General features: G+C 35.3%; 1 protein-coding gene across 4 annotated transcripts in view; it reads right to left on the reverse strand.

The window, feature by feature from the left end:
• Positions 1–2,314: 2,314 nt before the first annotated feature.
• The window catches only part of NAP1L1 (nucleosome assembly protein 1 like 1), a 32,600-nt gene continuing 10,318 nt past the window's right edge, over positions 2,315–24,596 (reverse strand). Inside the window, exons 2-16 of one of the 4 annotated variants that reach the window (XM_082665636.1) lie at positions 24,527–24,563; positions 20,161–20,246; positions 18,344–18,446; positions 11,425–11,566; positions 11,095–11,175; positions 10,232–10,360; positions 8,869–8,940; positions 7,891–8,030; positions 7,312–7,457; positions 7,199–7,218; positions 5,561–5,683; positions 4,772–4,801; positions 4,212–4,262; positions 3,155–3,198; positions 2,315–2,437 (exon numbers count right to left, since the gene is read on the reverse strand). In XM_082665636.1, the coding sequence (XP_082521762.1) occupies positions 3,163–3,198; positions 4,212–4,262; positions 4,772–4,801; positions 5,561–5,683; positions 7,199–7,218; positions 7,312–7,457; positions 7,891–8,030; positions 8,869–8,940; positions 10,232–10,360; positions 11,095–11,175; positions 11,425–11,566; positions 18,344–18,446; positions 20,161–20,246; positions 24,527–24,543 (1,176 nt within the window). In that variant the 5' untranslated portion in view covers positions 24,544–24,563 and the 3' untranslated portion in view covers positions 2,315–2,437; positions 3,155–3,162. Of the gene's footprint in view, positions 2,438–3,126; positions 3,199–4,211; positions 4,263–4,312; positions 4,539–4,771; positions 4,802–5,560; positions 5,684–7,198; positions 7,219–7,311; positions 7,458–7,890; positions 8,031–8,868; positions 8,941–10,231; positions 10,361–11,094; positions 11,176–11,424; positions 11,567–18,343; positions 18,447–20,160; positions 20,247–24,526; positions 24,564–24,596 lie in introns of those variants that run through there. The other 3 variants (XM_082665635.1, XM_082665638.1, XM_082665637.1) reach the window with 3 other exon arrangements.

The raw sequence follows: 24,596 nt of genomic DNA on the forward strand, positions 1-24,596 counted from the left end.
TAAAGGCTAAAATTTTTATAAGACTAACTCATAAAAAAGGACTCAAATTCTAAACCAAGCCCTAAAACCAAGCAAAGAATATTTGAATATTAAATAGTTTAATATTTCTGCATGGTACAATAAGGTTTTTACAATGATTCAGTTTTATTTTTATTTTCAATGATGGGAATGGCCTACAACTCAGATAACCCACAAATTCACTGTCTTACAAGCAGCAGAAATATACAGTTAATTCAGTTATCTTAAGGGCCTTATCAAATACACCAATGAATACCATTAACCCGTTCACAGAATAATTAAAATGTTTCTATCAAAGCTAATGTGTCCTTTTAAGGTTTACGTGTTGTTATTAAATGTGTTAAAAAGGAAACAGAGGTAGAATCCCACGTTTTAAAGCACTACTCTGTAAGCCAATTCCACACAATTAAGACATTTTTATGTCACATAAATACTAATACAGCTTCAGTGAACTAGATAAAATAACGTTCAGAGATCCATGTTAATCTAAAAACCAATCAATTTATGGAACTGTTGTTCTCTGCTTATAACCATATTTGAATAAAAAAAAAAATTTAAGCATTACTTTACAGGTGATCATATGGGATTTTACCATTTCTAGAGAGAAATAGAGAATTTCTTGGTAGTCACTGCCTGGGCTAGAGAATACTATAAACTGAAAATGTAAAGACAAAATTCGAAGGGCCTCAAAAACATCTATAGTTAACTCAGAGTATAATCTGTAGAACTAGGGAATTCCTTTCTGTCTAGTCTTCCAATAACAAACGTGATTTAGCAGAGCTTGGGAGGTTGCTCTTAAAATGACACATTTTACAGGCCATCATGGCCTAAGCATTGAATAGCCTACTCAAAACATCTCTACTCTCCACTCTTTCAAAAAAAAAAAAAGTATATACTCATTCTTTTTTAAAAACCACCCAAAATATCACCAGTACATTTTATAAAATTAAATGCAGTTTTATTAAGGATTTCAAATTACATATGTCAAATTTCTAGAATGGAATAGAACCATTTTGAAACTGGAAAGATGGCATAGATGAACACTGATATCCCTTGAAACTCCAACTTTATTTAAAAAAACAATTCCTCTGCAAACCATATTCCCCCTTATATAACAAGATGAAATAGTATCTACCTCTTCACTTTGGCAACAGCTATTTCCTAAAGGAATAAAAAAAAAATAGTGATTTTGCTACTTCTTTAAGTTCATTAAAAATGGGATTCTATCTTTAGATTAAAAATTTTAAGTTCAGAAAAAGCTGTGTTCAGGTGAGCTATGGGTACAAAAGAAAAAAAAAAGTCACAGAATGTCTAATCAAAACAACCAAAATCATTTTGAAAATAAAGAGGAAAAACAGGTGTTTTCATGGCATTTTCCCCTTTCCCCCCCTATAAGCTACTGCAATTGGTTAAGGATTTCCAGTAGTTAATAATATAGAAGGAACTCTAAGGCCTTCCTATAATTACAACCCAATTAGTCCATCCTCACTGTCAAAGCTTTAAAGTTCATCCGCAAAAGTAACAGTAATTAGCCTGAGGTATTTTAAACGTGGCTCTACAGTCTCTAATTTAATGGCATTTCCCCCCCTCTAAAAATGGTCTTATTTCTACTTTAGTCCCATGATATCTGCAGTATTTACTACAATATGGTCATAATTAAAAGAGCTGGAAAAAAAATTCTTGGACCTTTTCAAACAGTTGCTCATCCATCCACTTCTATTAAAATAGGAGCCACACAAAGATCTGCAAGGGTTGCCTGACCGGATCCAGAATAAAGGTCCTTAATCTTTGTTTTCCAGTTTAACTATCAGAACTTGGTATAAATAAAATGCTGAATATCACATACTTGTGGTACAAATAGGTCCAAACTTTTGAGCTTTTGATGAGACTGAGAAACATTTCATAAAATTTAACTTAATATGCCTTAACACATCTGTGAGGTAGTTAAGTAAACAGTACTACCCATTTTAATAGATAGTAAAACAAAAGGCGTGGGTAAATGACACACTCATACTTTAAGGAATAAGAATTGGAATTAACTGTAGAGGCTTGGGGCCTTTTGTCTAGTTCTGACCAAAGGAAATAAAATTTACCCTTTTAATCTTTCTATTAAAAACATTAAATCATTTAAGATTTTGTTTTCTTTTTTAATACTCTCTCATTAGTAGATGTAGTACCTCTTCCAAAGTTGGCACCCTTTTCAATAATGCGGTAAACTGGGTACATAATTTAAGCTAGGCCTCTGCTTCTACCTGAATTAGTACAAAATTAAGACATTCTCTCTGGAGAACTAAAATTATATTTGACATTTTTATTTTAGGCTGCAAAAACAAAAACGAGCAAACAAACAACAAAAAACTTGAAATAGGCTTGTCAAATGATGTAAATTCATCCTTTCCAGGGAAGCAGAAGGTAGACCCTACCACAAAGAAAAGATGCTTAGTTAATGGAGGTTAAATTTTAAAAGTACAGTTAAAATAAAAATAATGAGACTTAACTTCTGAAAATACTAGGTTTTATTCACCTCCCTGTGGTAACCAATAACCATACTATTAGTTAATAAGATTTCTTTATAGTAACTGTCACCTGAAATACAAAAATCCATTAACAATCTAAGTTATCAGGTGTGGTCTTACTGGAAATTCTTAACCATATACTTGTCTTGACAAGTATTGTTTTTTAAATGATGAATTGTCTTAGTATAAGTCACCGTATTTCTGTAACAAAGTAATGAAAGGCACAGCTAGTGCAAGCGAACTTAAACCCATTCAACTACCCGCTGAAAAAATACTTTGGTTCTTCAGGAAAAAAATTAGCAAGACAAAAAATCTGGTTCATTTCACAGTTCTGTTCATTTTCATAACTGTAATCTAGTAGTTACAAGATAAAAATACTCCAGGAAGAACCAAATATGTAGCAATGAACAAACATGCGTGAGAGAATTTGTGCATTCAATGTATCTGGCAGAAAAACTAGTTAAAATGCTAAGTAGAACAAATTTGGTCTTTAAAATATCAGTTCCTTTCCTTTAAAAAAAAACTTGAGTCTACCAAGAAAATACAAAAACATAAGGCTGTAAGTAAATAATAGTTGTGTTTAGGCTATTACAGTGCAGGTTATCCTCAAGGCCACATACATCCTGCTTCACTGCTGCTTGCACTCTGCTGGGTTTTGATCCTTCTGTTAAAGGAAAACAACAAGTCAATCTATCTTTTTCTACCTGCTTCAATTTATTTTTCAATAGTAGTTAACTATCTTAATTATCACATTATCTCACTGTTCTGTCAAAATTTCTGCCAAATTTAAAAAACTAAATGATGGCAAATTATTTATTCAAATATTACCAAGTCACAAAAATGCTAAAAAATAAAAGCCCCAATTTTACATTGTAGAATGAACTCCATAAAGTGAAAACATTAAGTTATCATCTTAAAATAGCCAAGCAATTTGTTAAGTCATATTACCAATTATTTTTGCCTTTTAATAGATCAGTTATTCTAAAATACTAATTCCATTCATATTTAGCTGTTAACCCCAATTCATGCCTGTTAGAATATTTGATTTTTTTTAACTACCCTCTGTTACCTGCTCACTAGGTTAAAGTATCTTCTGGATATTTTTACAGCACAAGCAAATGAATAAATACATTAAAGAGAAACCAGAAGTTCCAAATGAATTCTGATAACATACTAAGCATTCTGTGGGAGATAAAGTCCACATGACAACTTCCCAGGAATAAGAAACTGGGACTCTCAGATATGGAGCAAAGAGATGACTGGGAGAACCTAGGAGTATTGCTCCCCTATTCCTGTGCACTCCTGCATTCAGATGATTTAAAAACTGACCTATGTTTATTATAAGCTTTCCTTTGGGGAGAAAACAACCTAAAGAACACAAGCAATAAGTAATTTTAAGTGCTTCTAAAAAAAACATTTAAAAAAAATGCCCAAGATAATGTGCCATTAAAATAGAACCTAGGGTTATTTCGCCTGAAACTAGGAAAAATAAAGGTCAGAACCAAAAATAAACGTTTCTTAGGAAAGGTGCATTGAAATTACATGTACTATTGAAATGCCAGTGAGGAGAGATTTATTAAAGACTTTAATAGACTAAAATAAACTTTACATTAAGAAACACTAACTCATATTTAACCTGCCTTAAATTTAACAGAAAGCAGCACTAATTTTGCTCACCTTTGGGTCATAGTCTGGATCATTTTCCTCATCTCCTTCTTCTTCCCCTTCCTATATTAAAGTTCAAAATGCATCCATGAAGTAGGTACATAATAGGAAGAAACGGCTCATAATGTAGGGAGAATTTAATACAAGTTACTCTATAAGTCAACAGATTTTCATGATTACAGAGTTTGGTGACAATGCAATTTAATTTGAAAGCTTCTAATATGAAAGATTTCCCAACACAACTTGAGACATCCAGACAGGTTTTATTGAAAAGATTTACTGCAGCCAACGTTGAAAAAGTTTACTGCAGCTTTTGACTTCTTCAAAGAGCTGATAACCCTGCAGCAGAACAGAATTATTTGAAATAAAAAAAATGTTCTGAGTTTTGCAATTTATTTATTGAAACCTCATACATACATTGTTTGGCTGTAGAATTCTAAAACCATATTTTTTTCCAAAAACTTTTTATCCCATATCACAGAGTAATGATTTATAGCAAAGGAATACATAAGTCACTCAATTTGCTTCTCAATGTGTTAAACAGAATTATTTGCTCATTTGGTAAACATTACCTCATCCGCTTCTTCACCTTCTTCATCATACTAAAAAAGGGAAAAAAGGAGACATTTGAATGACACTAACAAACATCTGAAAGTAGCATTTAGTTAATATCCACCATTGTATCCCCTAATATCTAAAGAGAGGAAAAAATACATTCCCTATAGTGACTGATTATAAATTAAAACAAGGACAATAGCTTCAGGAATCACCCAGCTCAGTGCCATTATCTAAACCTGACACTTTAAAAAATTAAAATAAAGAACACAGTACAATCATGGATGAAGTATGATCAGATAACTATGACTGTAAATATTACTTGCCTGTACAAAAAGGACCTAAAGGCTATGTGAATGATTGCCATTTAACAAGAAAGATATACAAAATATTTGAGAGCAGCCTAATTTTACCTTAATCGTTACTTAATATTCCTATGGATAAAAATTCCATGCTTCCTAATAAAGATTTTTATCAGTAGTAGAAAATGTACAAGGTTACGTTTTGTTTGGTCAAAGATGTGTAATGGATTTACAACACTAACCCAACATAGTAAAGTTTTACTACTTCAGAGAAAGTAGCCTTCCTAATAGCAGGAAAATAAAAACTACAATAAATGAACCCAAAGATCCTAAAAGGACCTACTTAATTCAAGGAGGTTATCTAAAAGGACATAAGTAATCAGCCTAATTTTGAATTATTCTGTCTTGCTTTTTAACAATTGCATCTATTCATTAAACCTCTCACCGATTCTGACTATCACACCCTCACCAAACGATTTCACTGCTGGATTCAAATTCACTCACATCATCATCATCATCTTCAATAGCTTCTCCAGTAAAGTATAACACTGATCTTGGGATTATGCGCTCACGTAAAAAGTGACCAATTTCAAAGTCTGCAGCAAGGATAGCTTCAGCATCATCATCCTGTTAAAGAAAAATAAAAGCACAGAATTTAATAACTTATTTAATTTGGCATATGCGAGACTTGGATTTAAATCATATGCAGAAACTCTCAACTTCACTTTTAACTTTAAACTTTTAAAATTATCTTACATGTGCATGATCAAACAGTTTCTACATATGCCCTAGGTTTACAGGTTTTTAATAAAAATAAGTTTAATAAAAATAAGCAGGCCAGTATACATACTGGTTATCGCTTAAGTTTTCTCTAGCTTAAAAGTTACAAAAGCAACTTTGCTATATGACTACAACTTTCTTTTTAAAATATTAATTACTGAAAACACCAACCGGAATAACAGCAAGAAAGAATCTCAGGCTTTTCCAAATAACATTATGTATATGGCACATAAGACCAGAGAAGATCATTTCACACTTCCTAAAAGACAGCATCCAAGCGTCTGTGTAATGCCAAGTGAGATACTGTCCTACTTGATAAAGACTAAGTCAATCTAGGATTTCTACTTAATGGCAAAGTACAGCACAGAAATGCTGTTGATATTATTCAAAATTAAAATCATTCCATGATACTAAAGTTCTAGTTCTGTGATACTAAACACTGAGTTAACTATTCTGTGAATCCCTGAATGTTTATTTTGATTCATCAACATAATCCACTCTAACAACAACAACAATAAAACACCAAAGGGTCGTGGGGGAAGACTTTGAAGGAAAGAATTCTAATCACAGGCAGAGGTGTTCTATCCATAACTCAAGATTGTGTTGGTACCATCAATATTTCGCAACAGACTTAAGCCAAATTCAAAACTGAACTAGCCTACCTTGCTTGTGTAGATTTCTTTAAGGCTGTTCCTCATTCCTGGCTGTGTGCTAGGCACATTTCACAGTTTTCGGCTATATGACCACATATATAAAACCAAATTTCCATCGGAATAATAACCACACAAAGAACTCTAAGTACAATCTGGTTAGTGTTTAGTAAATAGTATAAATGATTTAATACATTCTATTTTCAATAAGGAAGAAAACTAGTCTTGAAAACTTGAATTCCTCACAGCAGTATTTGCAAGTCTCAGAAGAAAGGACTCTCTTTAAGCCTTTCACCATTTCTCAGTAGAAGCACCAAAAGCTTTTTTTTTTTTTTTTTTTTTTTTTTGCGGTACGCGGGCCTCTCACTGCTGTGGCCTCTCCCGTTGCGGAGCACAGGCTCTGGACGTGCAGGCTCAGCGGCCATGGCTCAGAGGCCCAGCCGCTCCGCGGCATGTGGGATCCTCCCGGACCGGGACACGAACCCGTGTCCCCTGCATCGGCAGGCAGACTGTCAACCACTGCGCCACCAGGGAAGCCTCAAAAGCATTTTAAATGGAGTAATTTTTCACATGCGTAAAGGTCTTCCTCTATGCATTGCAAGCCTCAGAACAAAATACTAGTAGCAACTATTCTACTCCCTACATTTAAGAACCAGTCCTTTAATTTCATATTTAGTAAACAATTCAACAAATAAATAACAATTCAGCTTACCAGATCTCCACTCTCAGGAACTGCAAAATTGAGAAAAGAAATTCAAATGAATAAAAAGTAAACAAAGCTTACAATAAAACAACCATAAATACCCAAAGTAAAACACTATTTACCTTCAGGAGGGGCAAAAAAATTAAAGAAAGAGTCATTAGAAACTGTTTTGGTCACAGTACGAACTGTCCCACGTCCCTTGTGTTTCTGCTTCTTCTTAATGGTTTTCAAAGTGACATTCTTCCCTTTTTTCCAATCTATCTGGCACCTTCCAAAACAAAGGGGAGAGATGGTCTATCACAATTAACACATTACTTTCAATTGCTAGGAAAGCTGAGATTTTTCTAATTAAATTTCTATTTAATTTCAAATTTAGAGGGGAAATTTGTGCAGCTTTTTTGTAGCAGTACAAAGAGAAAATTTTTATTTCTAAACAAACTTTTTCAATAAATATATTTACAATTACCACAAACTCACAATAAATTTAAATGTACACTCCTTTGGAAAAATATCTGTAATGGTCTATGGAGAATTCTAGGAAAATGAATAAGCCCTTCTCAGCAAACGTTTTACTGAAATGTTTGGAGATAAAAATGTATGTATGTACTAAGCAGACACACTAGAAGATACCAAATATCACAAATCATAAGTAAAGTAAAAACAGATATAACACTCTGTTAAAGTAATAAAATTAAACTTACCCTGTACAACCCATAATTTCTGGTCCATCAAAAGAAAAAGGATCAGAATCATCTGGTTCTGACCTCATCCTATATGTTTTTGTCAATACTTCATTTGTGAAATATTCATTGGGTTCAAAGTGAAATTCTAAGACAAAACTCTTAAAAAAAAAAAAAAAAAGAAAGGAAAAAAAAAAGAAAAATCATAAAAAGTAATTAAATTCCTACACGATAAATTTCAATGCTTCAGTAAATAAAGCTTAATCTATGATTTTTATAAACATATAAAATCTTAAGTGACAAAGTCCTACTCTGGGAAAGAAAGGGTCAGATAAATCCCGAAGTATCTTAAAAGCAAAATGTGGCACAAAATAAACTGATAAAACTTAGTTCAGCTAACACTACTATTTAGTAACATGTTTATGACATAGGTTAGGTAGAGCTGAATAAACTGACCAACCCCCCACCCCCCCATCTCCACAGAGAGGGCTTTAAACCTTAGACTAGAACCTAGCTTGACAGAGAAAAAGCCCAACCGTATCACATGTAATATAAGAACTAATAGCCTACAGAGCCTTTGCCCATGCTTTACATAATACTGATGGTTTTGGAGAGAAGCCGTTGGCTGATCTTTCATAATGGGTAAGTGGGAGCCCTCTAACATTTTTGTTTTATTTAATTCCCAGACACATGTCTTTTAATACAGAATAAGCATTTTCTTATTCATGTTCCTTTGCTATTATTTTTATATACATTTTAATCTAGGATCAAAAATTGACTATATTTCAAAAATAGTTTACAGAGGGAGGAAAAGGAATAAATACTGCATCACAACTGTCAACATCCAAACATTTATTTCCTACCATCAATTAAGTATCAGTTTTAATTTCTTCCCACTCCCATGTCTAACCCTTGAATGTCACCTTTCTTTAGAAAGTTCCATTTATCAACTTGTAAACAGCTAATGCTACAAAATTGAAAATATTTCAAAATTTTTACCATAGGCTGACCAGCATCTGAGAACTTCACTTTAATATCTTTCAAGTGCTTCAGAATAGGTTCATCATGTTCCTTCAAATTAAAAAAAAAATTAATTTGATAAAAATAAGAAAAAAAATTAAAATGAGTATCTGAATGGCATACTAGTGTTCTGTTATTAGACAATAAGTACTTAACTGACAGACATTTTATTGTTCAGTTTTATGTACTATTATGAACCATAAAGACTTAATTCTCCAGGTTATGCCTTATACTGAAGCTAGTTTACTTAGTTCTACTTTCTATCACCATTGGCTGAAAAAAGGTGACTAAATAGAGAACTACATCATTATACAGACTGAATGGGCTGAAAAGTTCAAAATCAAGTCTAAATAATTCATGTTTGCTTTAAAAATGTTTCCAGATCTGGACTTCCCTGGCGGTCCAGTGGCTAAGACTCTGCGCTTCCACTGGAGGGGGCACGGGTTCAATCCCTGGTTGGGGAACTAAAGATGCATATACCACAAATGTCATGTGGTGCAGCCAAAAATATTTTTTAAAAAAAGTTTCCCCAATCATTAATTGCTGCCTTTTCCAGCTGCTTGTTCCTTTTCTACTTTGCTAAAAAGTAGAAATGCAGTAAGCAGTCATTGTTCTGAGACAGTTTCTTTTTCTTGACATTAACGTCCAACAATCACAATACAAGGTAACAAGTACTACAATGCAGATGATAGCGGCTCAAGAAATGATTCAGATTAGGAGAGGCAAAGTTTCCCAGAGAAGGTGACATCTGTGTCAGTTTCCCAGGGAAAATGACAATTGTTAAAATAGGTAAATATTTTTACAGTATTCTTTTAAAATACAAATGTCCCTTGGAGTAGTTGTTTCAGACTGAAAAGGTCTCTGGGGTAGGACAACTGAAACTCCCCCATCCTACCACCACACTCCACATCTAAAAACAGAAGGCACAGGGATATATGAGAAAGCATCATACAGTGAGATAAGCAATTACCAAAGGGACTATTTCATTATCTAATTTTTGAAAACAAATTATAATTTATTTGATTACATTAATCAGAGCTGCAATTTTCCTTCTACCAATAACAGCTCTTTCAAAACAAAGCAATCATGGGAATTCCCTTGTGATCCAGTGGTTAGGACTCCTCGCTTTCACTACCAAGGGCCCGGGTTCGATCCCTGATTGGGGAACTAAGATCCCACAAGCCGCATGGCGTGGCATGGGCCCTCTCCAAAAAAAAAAAAAAAAGAAGAAGAAAGCAATCATTCTATAAAAATCAATAATAAAGAGACTAGTCATCAGAGCCATTTAAACTTCAAAGGTTTACCCTTTGAGGTAAACTGGGTTTTTTATGAATAAAATTACCTGAACCATATCACTGAGCAAGTCAACATTCTTAAAAACGGTCAACCAAAATTCAGGAATTCCTTTGGGGTCTTCTTTTTCTTCATCCTTTTTCTCATCTTCAATCTTGGCCTTTTCTTTTAGCTCCTCCTTAATAAAAGACAGCATTCATCATTACTGGATACCCAGATTAGACATCTTGATAAAATTTTTCACATCCCCTTAACTTGCATGCAGTGGCAGAGAACCCAACAAACCCTCAATGACTAATTTTAACATTTAGCCAAAGAAGTTCTAGTCTAATTGTGTAAACACTGCTGTTACCCATACCAGACCTTACTTCCATAATATTTCTACTACCATACCCCTTCCAAAAAGAAAGCCACTAGGATCATGAGCTGTGGGAAAAAAAATTCAGCTTCATGGGAGAGAAGAGGAAAAAAAAATAAGACTTAAGCACAGTAAAGAGGAAAAGCAAAAGAAATATAAACCCTGTCCATTGCCTCACCCATTGGTGCTCTTAATCAAAATATATTCTCTTAATCACCAATGTTAAAACATCAATGCTGGAGAAACAGGTCATGTAACAGAGCACTGGATTTGTATCACAGCTCTGCCATCTGTAAGTTGTGGGCAGGACATTTAGAGACCTCCATTTGCACTTTAAAAATGGGAACAATCCTTTTGTATGTCATCATGAAGTTCAAACGAAAAGTTTATATGAATCTATAAACTTTAAATGCTATAAAAATGCAAGGAAAAGGTGAATTTGGGTACAGGTGGAGTTGGGCTAACAGTGGATCATGTGCACTCACTATCCATCTCACAATAAAGATAATTATTTCCAAGGTATAAAAACACACTAAATTTAAGTTAATACCAACCGAAATTTCATCTTCCTCATCTGGTTTCCATTCACATTCTTCTTCTGTAGGTTCATAAATGGCATTAATGATCTCAAATCGCTAAAATGATTAAAAACAAAAACTTGCATAAAAACACTGGCATCGAAGCTAAAAACTAGATGTCCCTCATTAAGAATGCTTAAAGATTTAATTAATTCATACAACTTGAATTGCTATTATCGATAGTTCTCCCAAATTCCTCTAATAACCATTTTGCTGACAGTTCTAACAAAAGTTTGTTTATATTTCCAGAGCTTTATTATCTTCTTGAATTTTACATTAAAAAAACAAAGTATTAGAAAGCATTACCTTATCAAATAGAGGTTGATAGAGAACAGCATACTTTCTTTCAAGATCATGAACTTCCTCATAGAACTTGGCTTCTATCTGTGCACATTTAACTTGAAGGTTTTTGAGAGCATTCACGCGTCTTTTAACTACCCTAGGCAAGCTGAAAGGTTAGAAAGCACCAGTTATATAGCATCACAGTAAAACCCAAGTAACACTTCTTTTAGCATACTGAAATTGAAGCATAAAAGTTAGTAACAGCTTTCCTATTTGAAGCAAAAGGTACATTCAAAGTAATTAAAATTCAAGAGATATAAATACACAGACCTCTTGACCATAAAACATTTCAAAAGAGGAAATTTAACCAGGTACAGTAAATTGATAAGAAAATGTAAACCGTATCACCAACCCTAAATCTTTCATCGTAATTAAGTTCAGCACTGGGCTCATCAGTGCTGGCATCTCAGTTGTAAAATGCAGTCTAAAAGTTAAAAAGTCACGGACTGGGCTTCCCTGGTGGCGCAGTGGTTGAGAGTCTGCCTGCCAATGCAGGGGACACGGGTTCGTGCCCCGGTCTGGGAAGAACCCACATGCTGCGGAGCGGCTGGGCCCATGAGCCATGGCCGCTAAGCCTGCGCGTCCGGAGCCTGTGCTCCGCAGCGGGAGAGGCCACAACAGTGAGAGGCCCGCGTACCGCCAAAAAAAAAAAAAAAAAAGTCATGGACTAACCATCCTAACAATAACCTGAATAATTTTTAAAAATATGTACAATTGAGGGAATTCCCTGGAGGGCCAGCTGTTAGGACTCCGAGCTCCCATTACAGGGGGCACAGCTTCAATCCTTGGTCAGAGAACTAAAATCCCACAAGTAGCACAGCACAGCCAAATTAAATAAATAAATAAATAAAATATGTACAGCTGACACTTGAAACACAAGTTTGAACTGCATGGGTCCACTTATATGCAGGTATTTTTCAATAGTAAATACTAGAGTACTACACAGTCTGTGCTTGACTGAATCCATGGATGGAGGAATCGCAGACACAGGGGGATGACTACTGATTAACTCCTGTGTTATTCAAGGGTCAACTGCATATTCACCTGTGTCAATTATTAGGGGAAAGAAGGGGAGCATATGTGTTTTTGGAAAAAGAATGGTATCCTACACCGTTATTTTCTTTTTAGTCTCAGTATTTAATTTGGAATTTGAAATTACATTAAATAAGTATGTAAAATTTTATGAAGAGGGGACGTAGATTTTTAAAATAACAGCTTTTCTAAGATATAATTCATATACAATTCACTATAGGGCATAGATTTTTTTTTAAAGGTTATACACACCTAGTTTATGAGCCCCTCAAAAAATGATTAAAATTATGAATCCCTCTACCACCCCAAAATGTTCACACTCAAAAGTTCCATAAGTTCAGGGAATCTGTACAACAGATCCAAAATCCAGGTTAGAATTTCCTGCCATACACAGATTAGTGTAAAGCAAATTAATTCTCTACTTAACCACTTTAGTTAAGGTAATCAGAAGTAAAAACAAACAAACAAAAACAAAAACCTAAAATACAAACTCTTATTTCTTACAATTAAAATTAAGATGTTGTCAAGGTGGTGAAATAGCTTGGTCAGCTAGCCTCCCTGCAACTCCACATCTCAAAAAAAAAAAAAGATCAACCCTGGAAACTTTAGAACCATGAAGCAAACAACTATTTCTCACACACTCACACACACCATCACACCATGAGCAATTTCTGAGTAAGACTGAAGGTTGTCTTTCACTGGTACAGACAGGGTGAGCTGCAACTTGGAAGGCAGGGATGGGGGTAGGTGGGTGGTGGTGACCAGAGTGGGCAGCAGTGAGGACAAGGTGGAAGAAAGCTTTTTGCAGAAAAGCTTTAAAGTTCTACACTTGCCTTCAACACTCACTGCCTGTCCCCTTCACCCTTCACAGAGCCCAGTGCCATTGCTCCTAGGATAACATGAAGAGCTGATGAAAGCTGGACTGGCTCAGAGCCCATAAGCACTCACTCTTCCACCTCCTCCAATCCCGGAACAATGGATTACAACCAAAGGAGACTGGCTCCTCCCAAAGCAGCCAAGAAAACTGCCTGTAATTGTCAGCCAAGTCTGAGTCTGAGGTGACTGGAGCTCTCCTTAGGCTCAACCAGTCCCCTTTCTCTTTCGCCATGAGACTGTTACAGACGGAAGTCTAATCTCCATTCCTCCCTTAATACTTATTACTAGAGCAACTGATATCGCCCAGTGTGCTGGAGGTATAAGGCCAAAATAACTAGACACTTGAAGAGTACTATGAAAGAATGAAATATTTAGCATCTGAAGCATTATTAAACAAAGGATTTAAACAAGAATGTAAATACATTTAAAGCGTTGAAGAAAGATACATCTTAACTCTGAAACAAGACCAAGAAAGCTAAAACAAGGTGGGAATATTAAGTATGAAAAATACAGTTAACTAAAGTAACCAAAAGTTGGACAAACAAGGTATGTTCAACTGAAGAAAAAATCCATGAGGTTTAAAACCTCTTCAGAAAGGCAGTAGGAAAGACAGACAGAAAAGCTATGAGACATGGAGGCACTGGTGCCAAATGAAACAATAGCTGAAAAAGAGAAGGGAGGTGGATATCTGAGGAAATGAGGGTAATGAATTTCTCAGTTACAGAAACATGAAAGCCCTTATTCGAACCACTAGACACGTTAATGAGATTGATGACTATCAAAGAAAGAAGAAAATTCTAAAGATATCCAATGAAAAAGCAAACAACCTACAAAGGAAAAGGTATCAGAGGGATATTGGGTTTCAAAGAGAACACTGTAGACAAGAAAAACTGAATTTTTAAGATATTTAAGAACTTTGAACTTAAAATTTTCAGATATGAAGGCAAAATAAAAACTGTATAATGTATATGAGGCTTTAGGAAGTATGCCACAGATATTATATTCATGAAAAATAATTTTGAAAAATAATTTTGAGGAAGTTAAAAAAAAACCCAGATGCTATATAACATATGGGTGAATCAAAAATATCTTGATAAATTTTATTGTTGCCTTGAAAGAAAAAAAAAGAGGCCTAGAGGAAGTATATTATTGGTGAATTTAACAGATCAATAGGGGTAAATAAACTGAGGTATTAGGTTATGATCCATTTTACCATAATAACAAAAAACAAAATGCATTAACTTTGAAACCAGCAGAAGACAACTTGATCTTTTCAATGGAAAACAGAAAAGGAGAAAAAAGTACCATAAATTAGATAATAAGAAAAGAGAAGAGCAATTAACTCCAAAACAATACCACTTCTAAGAAATGTAAAGTTTGAAATTACTAATAAAGAAGAACACGATCATACTAGAGTAAGATACAAGGATGGAAAAAGACACGCCAGATAAATAAAAACCAAAACAAAGCTGGAGCAGCTATCTTAGTATCAGACAAAACAAAATCTATGACACAATCCACAACTGACAGAATTATAGGATGAGAAAGATAAATTAAGAAGATTTTTTTATACATTCATCCCCAAAACTGCTAGATCAAGCAGTCAATCAATACGCAAAAATAAAGAGAATCTGAACAATACAACTAATATGCCTAAGCTATTGATTTTGGCATATAAATTTTCATACTTATTCACACAGCATTTATAAAAAGTTTTATGGCCGTAAAAGAGACACATTAATTTTTTTAAATTAAATGAACTAAGCAGGCAATTAAGAAACTGGGAAGGAAATAGAGCAAACCCACATAAGGAAATAACATTAAAGCCAGAAAAAAAAAGCAATAACAAAAAAAAATGCAAATGGAAAATCAAAACATTAAGATTGAGACAACTGGCAAAACTAATGCAGATACAAAATACAGAATATGAAAGGGAAAAATCAGATTTTTAAAAATATGAATTATACACTAATCAATTTGAAACCTAGATAAAACACATACAGTTTTAGAAGAACATAAAACTCCACAATTGGCACAAGAGAAATTGAAGAGGTCAGTTAGTATGTTATAAAAAAAGAAAAAAAAAAAGGAAAAGGATAAATTCCCCAGGACCTCTAGTTGCCAAATCCCAAAGGCCCAAGTCAATTTTTAGAAGAGTTCCACCAACTGTTCAAGGAATTCCTATCTTATACAAGTTGTTCCAGGAAACAAAGAAAAAAGTAAAAGCTATCTTGTTCATTTCTAGGCAGTTGAAATCTTGACTCTAAAATCAGGGATAGAGTGAGTGAGTGAGTGAGTGAGTGAGTGAGTGAGTGAGTGAGTGAGTGAGTGAGTGTGTGTGTGTGTGTGTGTGTGTGTGTGTGTGTGTGTGTGTGTGTGTACAGGCACACACAAGCTCTTTTCACTAATAAATAAGGACCCTAAATAAAATATTAACTGCCCAACTGAGGTTTCCAAAACCATATTTAATATACAATTAGTAGATTCAAAGAAAAAGTCAAAAGACCATCTGAATTGATAAAGGAAAAAAGGTCATAATAAATCACAAACAGACACATTAATGAAGAGATTACATACTCATTCCTGGTTAAGATAAGAAATAAGACAAGGATGCCCATTTTTAATGCTAACGTTTAACACAGTATTGAAAGTCCTGGCTAATGTTACAAAGAAAGAAAAATAAACACGCAGTGTGGTGTAATGTGGAAGATTAGAGTTAAAACTGCCACTTGCAGATAAGATCTTTGGGGCTATGTGAGAAATAACAGAACAAATTACTATACAATAAGAGTAGCAAGGTTTCTGGACTCAAGATCAACTTAAAAAAAATAATAATCAGTAGTACTCCTTTATCAAGAACAGCCAACCAGAAAATACAATAAAAAATACTATTCACAACAGCAACACAAATATAGAGGAATTAACCAAGAAGAAAACTTTGTAATAAAAGATACAGAATATGATCTGAATAAATACAAGGATATGGATGAGACAATCTAATACTAAAAAGATATTGGAATTCTTAAGAAAATTCTAGTTTTTTGTTATTTTGAGGGTTTTTGTTTTTTTAAGAGAACCCTGATAAACTTACTCTCAACCATACATGGGATAAAGGGCTACAGATGGTAAGATCAACCTTAAAAGTGTGTTCCATGGTGGATGAGGGGTGGTAGAAGAAAGCAACTCACCCTGCCAGATATTAAGACATACTATAAAGCCAGGGTAATTAAGTGGGACAATGACAAAAGAACAAGCAAAAAACCAATGAAGAAGAGTGCTGCTCAGAGACAAAGGTGTTTGTAAGAATTTGATATACAATAAAGGTGGTAACACAAATAAATGGGGGGAAGCATGAACTGTTTAGTGAAGCATTATAAAAACTAGCTCACCAAAAAAGAAAGGAAAGAAAGATGCCTACTGAATATGAAATACAAAGGTGATCTCTAAAGGGATTAAAGACCTAAAGGTAAAAGGTAAAACTAGTCAATAGGAAATGTAGAAGGAGTAATGAAAGACTTATCTTCAGAAGAACAAGCCGTATGTCAAAAAATTTAACAAACATAAAAATTAAGGATTTGTTTAATAGAGGACACCATGGACAAAATTAATAGAAATGACAATAGATTATTTACAAAGTCTAAAACTGATAAGGGATTAAAACCTAGAATACACAAGGACTCCTACAAAACAAGAAAAAGACAGTAAACCAGGGCTTCCCTGGTGGCACAGTGGTTAAGAATGCACCTGCCAATGCAGGGGACACAGGTTCGAACCCTGGTCCAGGAAGATCCCACATGCTGTGAAGCAACTAAGCCCGTGCGCCACAACTACTGAGCCTGTGCTCTAGAGCCCATGAGCCACAAGTACTGGGCACGTGAGTCACAAGTACTGAGCACGAGTGCCACAACTACTGAAGCCCACACGCCTAGAGCCCGTGCTCCACAACAAGAGAAGCCACAACAATGAGAAGCCCGTGCATGGCAACAAAGAGAAGCCCCTGCTCACCGCAACTAAAGTAAGCCCACGTGCAGCAACAAAGACCCAACGCAGCCAAAAATAAATTGATTTTTAAAAAAAGATAGTAAACCCCAAAATGTGAATGGGCAAAAGGGTACAAAATGAGCAACCTAAAAGGCTCACTCGCAATCATTATGAAAGCAAGCTCAACCCATTAGAAATCAGAAAATACAAGTAAAACAAAATGAGCCTGCACCTCTTAGATTGGTAAAAACAGAAAAACTATAAAGCTGAATGATGTCAATTGTTGGCAAGGACACAAGGGTAAAGCGACCTTCACATACTGGATATAGGCATTGCAGAAAGCACCTGGAAGTACTGAAGGTCTACATATCCCATAATTAACAATTGCACTGATAAGTACATATCCCAAGAAATTCCTACACAGCTCCTTAAGAGGACATACACAAGCGTGAACAACATCACAACTGAATTCGTGTTGATGAAGCTGGGAGACAAACTGGATGACCATCAAGGAAAAAGCATATAATAAAGCATGGTGGACACACATCACAGAGTACCAGGAAACATTTAGAAGCTAGAAACTAATGACGAGAGATACATATAGACAGCAATGTGGAGAGATCTTAGAATTATAAAGTTATGTAAAAAATTATAAGCAGAATAAGATATTTGGGCTATTATTAGTGATTTATATCACCAATGAAATAAATAAGAAATCTGTATTTCTTTTAATTCTGTGCATTTCTAACAAATCTCAGAAATGATTTAAGATCAGTATACTCCCTACGGAGATGAACCAAAATAAACTTTAAAAGACCAACTCTAAACCTGTACTCAGCAAAATTTTAAACTCCCAATAATCCTATACTAGATACTAATGAACACTAGCTTTCCATTGTGACATACATTAAGTCCCAGATGGCCTTAAAAATATACACCTGCAACGTTGATTATAGAAAGATAAATAAGGACTATGAAAAAGAAGAACTTGTACCTTTCAATGTATCCTGTTGGTGTTTCTACCAGACCATCAAGTCTTTCTTGAAGGGCTGCAAGAATCTGAGGATTTTGCATCATCTGAACAGTCAGCTGACGCGCTTTGAAAAAAAAAAGGGCATTGAAAGAAGGATTTTATGAAAATGTTATCATGCTATTTGAATAGGACAATCCAATCATGAAACTTTCCTGACTAGCTCATAAATCGCTGGTATGAGTAGAGACGAGCAGCAAGCTAAAGAAAATTCACTCTAGGAAAACCCAGTGTACAGGAAAAGTTCAGATTCTAATGATGTCTAACGTACACCATTTCTCAAGGCCACTGCCACAACTACTATGAACATTATCCTTTCTTTTCCTACTACCTTGTTTTACCCACCTTGTGTTTTGGGAATCTCAAAGATTCATCCAGATGCCTATCTATGATCCTTGATAACCCTTTGAAGTCAAACAACACATACAAGAAAACTGCAAATACAGTGACAGTTTCAAGCCTGGGACAAAGATGGTCAAATGAATCTGAACGTTTCGTTGATGCTTGTATAATGTGCTTGTGGGTATCTGAACAGAGAAAGTTAACAACTGAGATAGTCAAAAGTTGTAACTAAAGCCAAACAAAATTTGGTTATTAATGGCATCTAAAAATTATATTAAATCTAAAAATAACCTAGATTTATGCAAAACAAATTATTTTGCTATCTTATTTCCTCCATCAATACAGACTTCACCAAAAAATTACGATTAATTTTCCCAATTTGTTTTTAGACATCAATTTACTTCTAATACTGATTTTATTATTGGATGATGTACAGCTGTGATAACCAACATGCTTTCAGAAATACCAATACTGGCCACTAAAGATACAGTTCTGTATCTTTTAAAAAAACGCTGCACAATGAAAGCTGAAGCTAGAAGTTCAGCAGTCTTTTCAGAATAAACCTCATTCTGTCTTAAAAATGAGAAGTTGAGGGGCTTCCCTGGTGGCGCAGTGGTTGGGGGTCCGCCTGCCGATGCAGGGGACACGGGTTCGTGCCCCAGTCCGGGAGGATCCCACATGCCGCGGAGTGGCTCGGTCCGTGAGCCAAGGCCGCTGAGCCTGCACGTCTGGAGCCTGTGCTCCGCAACGGGAGAGGCTGCAGCGGTGAGAGGCCCGAGTACCGCGAAAAAAAAAAAAAAAATTGAGAAGTTGAGTCATCTGGTACGTTGATATTCTTGGCTCCTAAGCTACAGGGCATATCCTAAAGCAGTATAATTCCCCACTACCATTATTACCCCCTTTAAAAATAATTTGCTAAAGAAAATTTTGAAATGATTTTGTCTACATTTAATAAATGTCTCTTTTTGATCGGTTGAAATGGATTAAAAACAGACATACACACTACGTATTTTCTACATATTAAATACTAAACATTTTCAAATAAGTCTAAGCTAGTGTTATTTAGAAGCACCACTAGAAACAACTCCTACCACCACCTATAACGTACTTAAATTGAGACGTATCTCACAGGCAACTGTTCGCTATGACATCACTCCAGCAGTAGAGCGTACACACAGTGACTTCTGCTAGGTCACTACATCCATTCCCTCCTCGCTTACTACCACTCCTCTCCATCTCCAGCTCCCTCTGCCCCTCCCTTCCTCCCTCCCTCCCTCCCCCTCCCCATCCCAAACATACATTTACACACAAAACTGTTACTGCAGGTTTGGCTAGTCAGTAAAGTGGACAAGTATCCAAAAAGAGAATGATATTTACTACTACCCTCCAGAAGACACGCGCCAGCAATCACTGGCTCCTGAAGGAATTTAAAATAATACCTTTGATTTTTGTTTCTTCACCAGTTTCTTCTTCTTCTACTTCTTCAACATCATCCAAATCTTGATCAAGTTCAGACTGTTCTTTGCTATAATATTATAGTATCACACCAAGGTTCAAATATACCAATTACCCAAAAAAAAAAAAAAAAAAAAATTATAGAAAACTTCAGTTCATTTTCTAGGTGAATATTCCTCTTTCAAAAATATGAAGTAGGAAATCCAAAGGGTGATTCAGTTTTCTAACTTCATATGTAAACAAGGACAAATTGGAAATACTTAAAATTTCATTTAAAAGCATATGGTCTAATATAAAGTTTATACTCTAAGCTTTAAAAATGTGGTTTGACAGGTTGTGATTCAGAGGATGTAATGTCAGAAAGTATGTGCTTTCTACCCAAATCCATTGGTTTCATTCTTCCTAGTAACAGCACTCTGATTTTATATGAGATGGTAATAAACCAAGCTAAAAAGTCTACATAGCCCAGCCTACCTTTCAGCTAGATGTGGCTATATAACCATCTTTTGGCAGTAAGGTAAAAAAAGAGGAATGTAGAATTTTATATATATATATATATAAAGCCTCCTTAATAGAATGGTAAACAGCTGTAACCCTTTTCGATATTGCTCCCTCCCTAGAACAGGGATATGATGGCTAGAGCTCCAGCAGCCATGTTGGACCATGAGGCATCCTAGAGAACAGAACTCACCAGCTAAGAATAAATTAAGGAGTCTGGAAAAACAGAAGGATCCTGGATCCCTGGTGGCTGTGGAACAACCACATCAGCCTGTACTTACTATCTTTGGACCTTCCTTTTTTCTTCACTTCATAGGGGAGATGGGGAAGAACAGTAAAAGTTAAGAAGACCTGAGTCTACTTCATGCTTAGAGTAAAGCCAGGAGGATGGACCATTGAAAGAGAAGGTAAAAAGTAATAACATTCTTCCCATTTCATCTTAAAAATCTAGTTTTTGAACATGAGATTACAATCAGCATTAAAATGGGGAATTAGGATATCTAACTCAACATACAGATCATCATACAATTCCTTGTGTTATTTTACATTTTAGTATGGTATTTGGTTAGTCTAGAAATAGCATTTGAAAAATTAATTTTTCATATAGGAACTATAAAAAAGGTCAACTGTATTCTGCTAGAAAAATCTGTTTCTGTCAACAAAGGGAAAAAAAAAAACAGCCTTCCCATCAGAAACAATACAGATTATTTTGGGAATATCTTTTATTCACTATAAAGTTAAGCATAAAGACAACATGGAACAGCTCTTCCTCCAGTGCCATCTCATTCAATCATTTATTGAACATCTAAAACTTAAAGCTTTAAAACAGAAGTCCACAAACTGTGTCATATGGCCAAATCCAGCCCAGTCCTATTTTTGTAAATAAAGTTTTATTGGAACACAGCCACATTAATTTATGTATTGTCTCTGGCTTCTTTCACACTACAACGGCAGAGCTGAATAGCTGCAACAGAAAACTCATGGCCCAAAATGCCAGAAATACTTACGATCAGGTCCTTTAAAGAAAAAGTCTGCGGACTCCTGCTTTAAAGAACAAGGATCTTCCTCTTCCTCCTACCCTCCTAAGAGCTCACAGGCATCCAATAGTAAATAATGGGGTGGGAAGCATAGGGCAGAATCAAGCTACCACAACCAACTTACTCTTTTTTCGAAGTTTAAGACAAAATGAATGTTAGATGACAGACTGCACATACTCATCTGATCTTAATCCTTCCAAAATCTCCACTAAAATTATGACAAAGGCGTTTTTAAACAAATACTGAAGGACAAGGAGACAAAAAGCAGCAAATTCACCGACAACTGAAATCTAAGTCAGCAGTGGTAGAGCTGAGAACGAGCCTAAACACAGAATCTTAAAAAGGACACTTCTAGAACTAGGGCTTGGGGGCGAAGGTGGATAAAATAGGGAGAACTAAGCAAAAACTAATAAACAGTTAAATCCTTAGATCCTCTTTCTCACTCTAGCAGAACAGTTTCTTCTCTGGACAGGGAACTGGAAGCTCAGACTAGAGGATCACAGATATATACATACTACTGATAGAATGCTGAATGCAGAGACCCCTCCCCAGCTGCCTTCTCCCAAGTTAGTTCCCAAATGTATGGAAGCCGTATCTTTACCCCAACACTCTTTACTGGGGTATGTGACCAGCCCAGAAAAAAATGCCATTCTGACAGTGGGGAGTCTCACAACAAATGTCTGCCCTGGTGAGCCCACATTAAAATCCTAAATTGAAAGCACTCCCCCCCCCCAACAGTCAAATTCACCAATTAACTTTTAAAAAACATCCTTCAACTATGCATTTCCCCCACCCAGTCTTAAAGAGCAAACAAGTATTACCTCCTATTTGAGGAAAGCCTCCTACATGGAGACCAAAACAGGAAAGAAAAATTTAAGACCAAACAGACTATACAGGGGAAAGAACATCCAGAGAAAAGATATTACGATCAGTGAAGTAAGAACAAGATGCTATAAAAATAGGAACAGAGAGCAAAGGAACGCTTGAAAACTAAAACAGAAATTTAGAAACTCAATACAAGAGTTAAAAGATAAAGTTTCTTCAGCTTTGCCCAGAAAGAAGAGCAAAGAGACAAAGATGGAAACTAGGACAAAAGGTAATCACAAGAACCAGTCCAACATATAACAGAAGCTCCAGAAATAGAAAATGGGAACAAGACAATCAACAAAATAAGTCAAGAATATTCCCTAGAACTGACAGCTATCAAGTTGCCAGACTGAGAGTCCACCACTGAATGCCTAACAAGAGATTAAAAAAAAACAGACCTAACAATGTAAAAATTTCTGAACTCCAAAGCCAGAGTAGCTTCCAGAAATAGACATACATGTCTACGTTTTTTAAAAAGTGTTACATACAAATGATCAAGAATTATGACGATTTTGAACTTCAACACAGCAACACTAGAAGCAAGGTGACAATGGAGCAATGCCTTCAAAATTCTAAAGAAAAGTGATTCCTAAATTACAATTCTACACCCCAAATATCAAGCAGAAGGGTAAAATAGTCATCTTCAGTCATGCCATCTCAAAAGAATTTACTTCCCTTGTACTCTTCCAAGGTACTAAACCAAAGAACCAAAAAAAGAAAACATGGGATATAGCAAACAGCACCCAAGAGAGGAGAGACAAAAGGAAACCCCAGGAAGATAAAATAAATCCACAATGACAATTGGCAACCAAGGTCAAGCAATCCACACTGGAGCAGTGTGATTCAGGAGACAATCACTTTGACAGCCATTATCACTAAAATGTCTGCTGCCACTCTTCTTTTTATGCTGAAGACAGTATACATGGGAGGATTGGCCAAATTCGTATAAGTACTTGAATGTGTTGCCCTTATGATATAAGTTTCCTGCCCTCCCACCTCCATGTTCTGCTGCCTACAACAGCTGTGGATAATCACATCATAACCCCTTCATCCTGAAATGTTCTGTTTTACCTATTCCTGAGTTGGCAGACTATTGTGAAATTACAAACAGCAACAAATAGTGCAGGTCACCTCATTCTCCTTCACCATACTTCTGCAAGACATCCATCCACACTAGAACCCTGACAGATGCCAACTTCAATAAACCTATGTTTCCAGGATGTATGACCTTGCCCAATGACTTGTCCAAAATAAGCCCTTGTAAAGACTCAGGAAAGCTGAAGCCAGTCCATGACCCAGATACTCCTTTACTTTTTATTTTCCTACCTTGGACCCTTCAACTGACACTGCTTTTTTCTTTACACAGCTAAGTTTGTAACTGCTATTCAGATTTTCAAAAGTAAACACTGATTAAGAATTTGTAGGTTGTAAAACTCTAAAGAAAAACAAAGAAGTGAATTAGACAAAAGGCAAGATAGTACTGACACCTCTGGAGAGAAAAGGAGGATGCAATTGAGAAAGGGGCACACAGGGCTTCTAAAAGTAATGATCCATTTTTAAAAACTTGTACACAAGTGTACTGTTATTCTTTAAATTCTACACATAAGCTTCACACACTTTTTATCTTATATGTATGATACTTTACAACGCAAGTAGTAAAATCTTTGAGAAATGGTAAAAATGAATTCTCCAAATATTTATGACTCATTATTGTGCTCAGCACTTCCCTAAGAATAAATACTGACAAACGGTTTACTATATTTATGACAGTGATTATGTATACTATATTTTGTCTTGAATACATTGTACCCAACTTTTAAAATAGCAGGCACTAAAGCATGTCATTACCATACATTTTCATAGTACATAATTTGTACTGCTGTTAACTACATCACACGGTACAAAGTGATGCCAAATCTGAAAAAGGAACCAACTATCTGCCACTTACTTGTCGATGTCTGCCATGTTGTATGAACGCCAAATATCTATGGAGAGAAACATCAATGTTAAAAAGAAAG

Source organism: Grampus griseus (genome assembly GCF_964374135.1).
Source record: "Grampus griseus genome assembly, chromosome: 11".
NCBI lineage: Eukaryota > Metazoa > Chordata > Mammalia > Artiodactyla > Delphinidae > Grampus > Grampus griseus.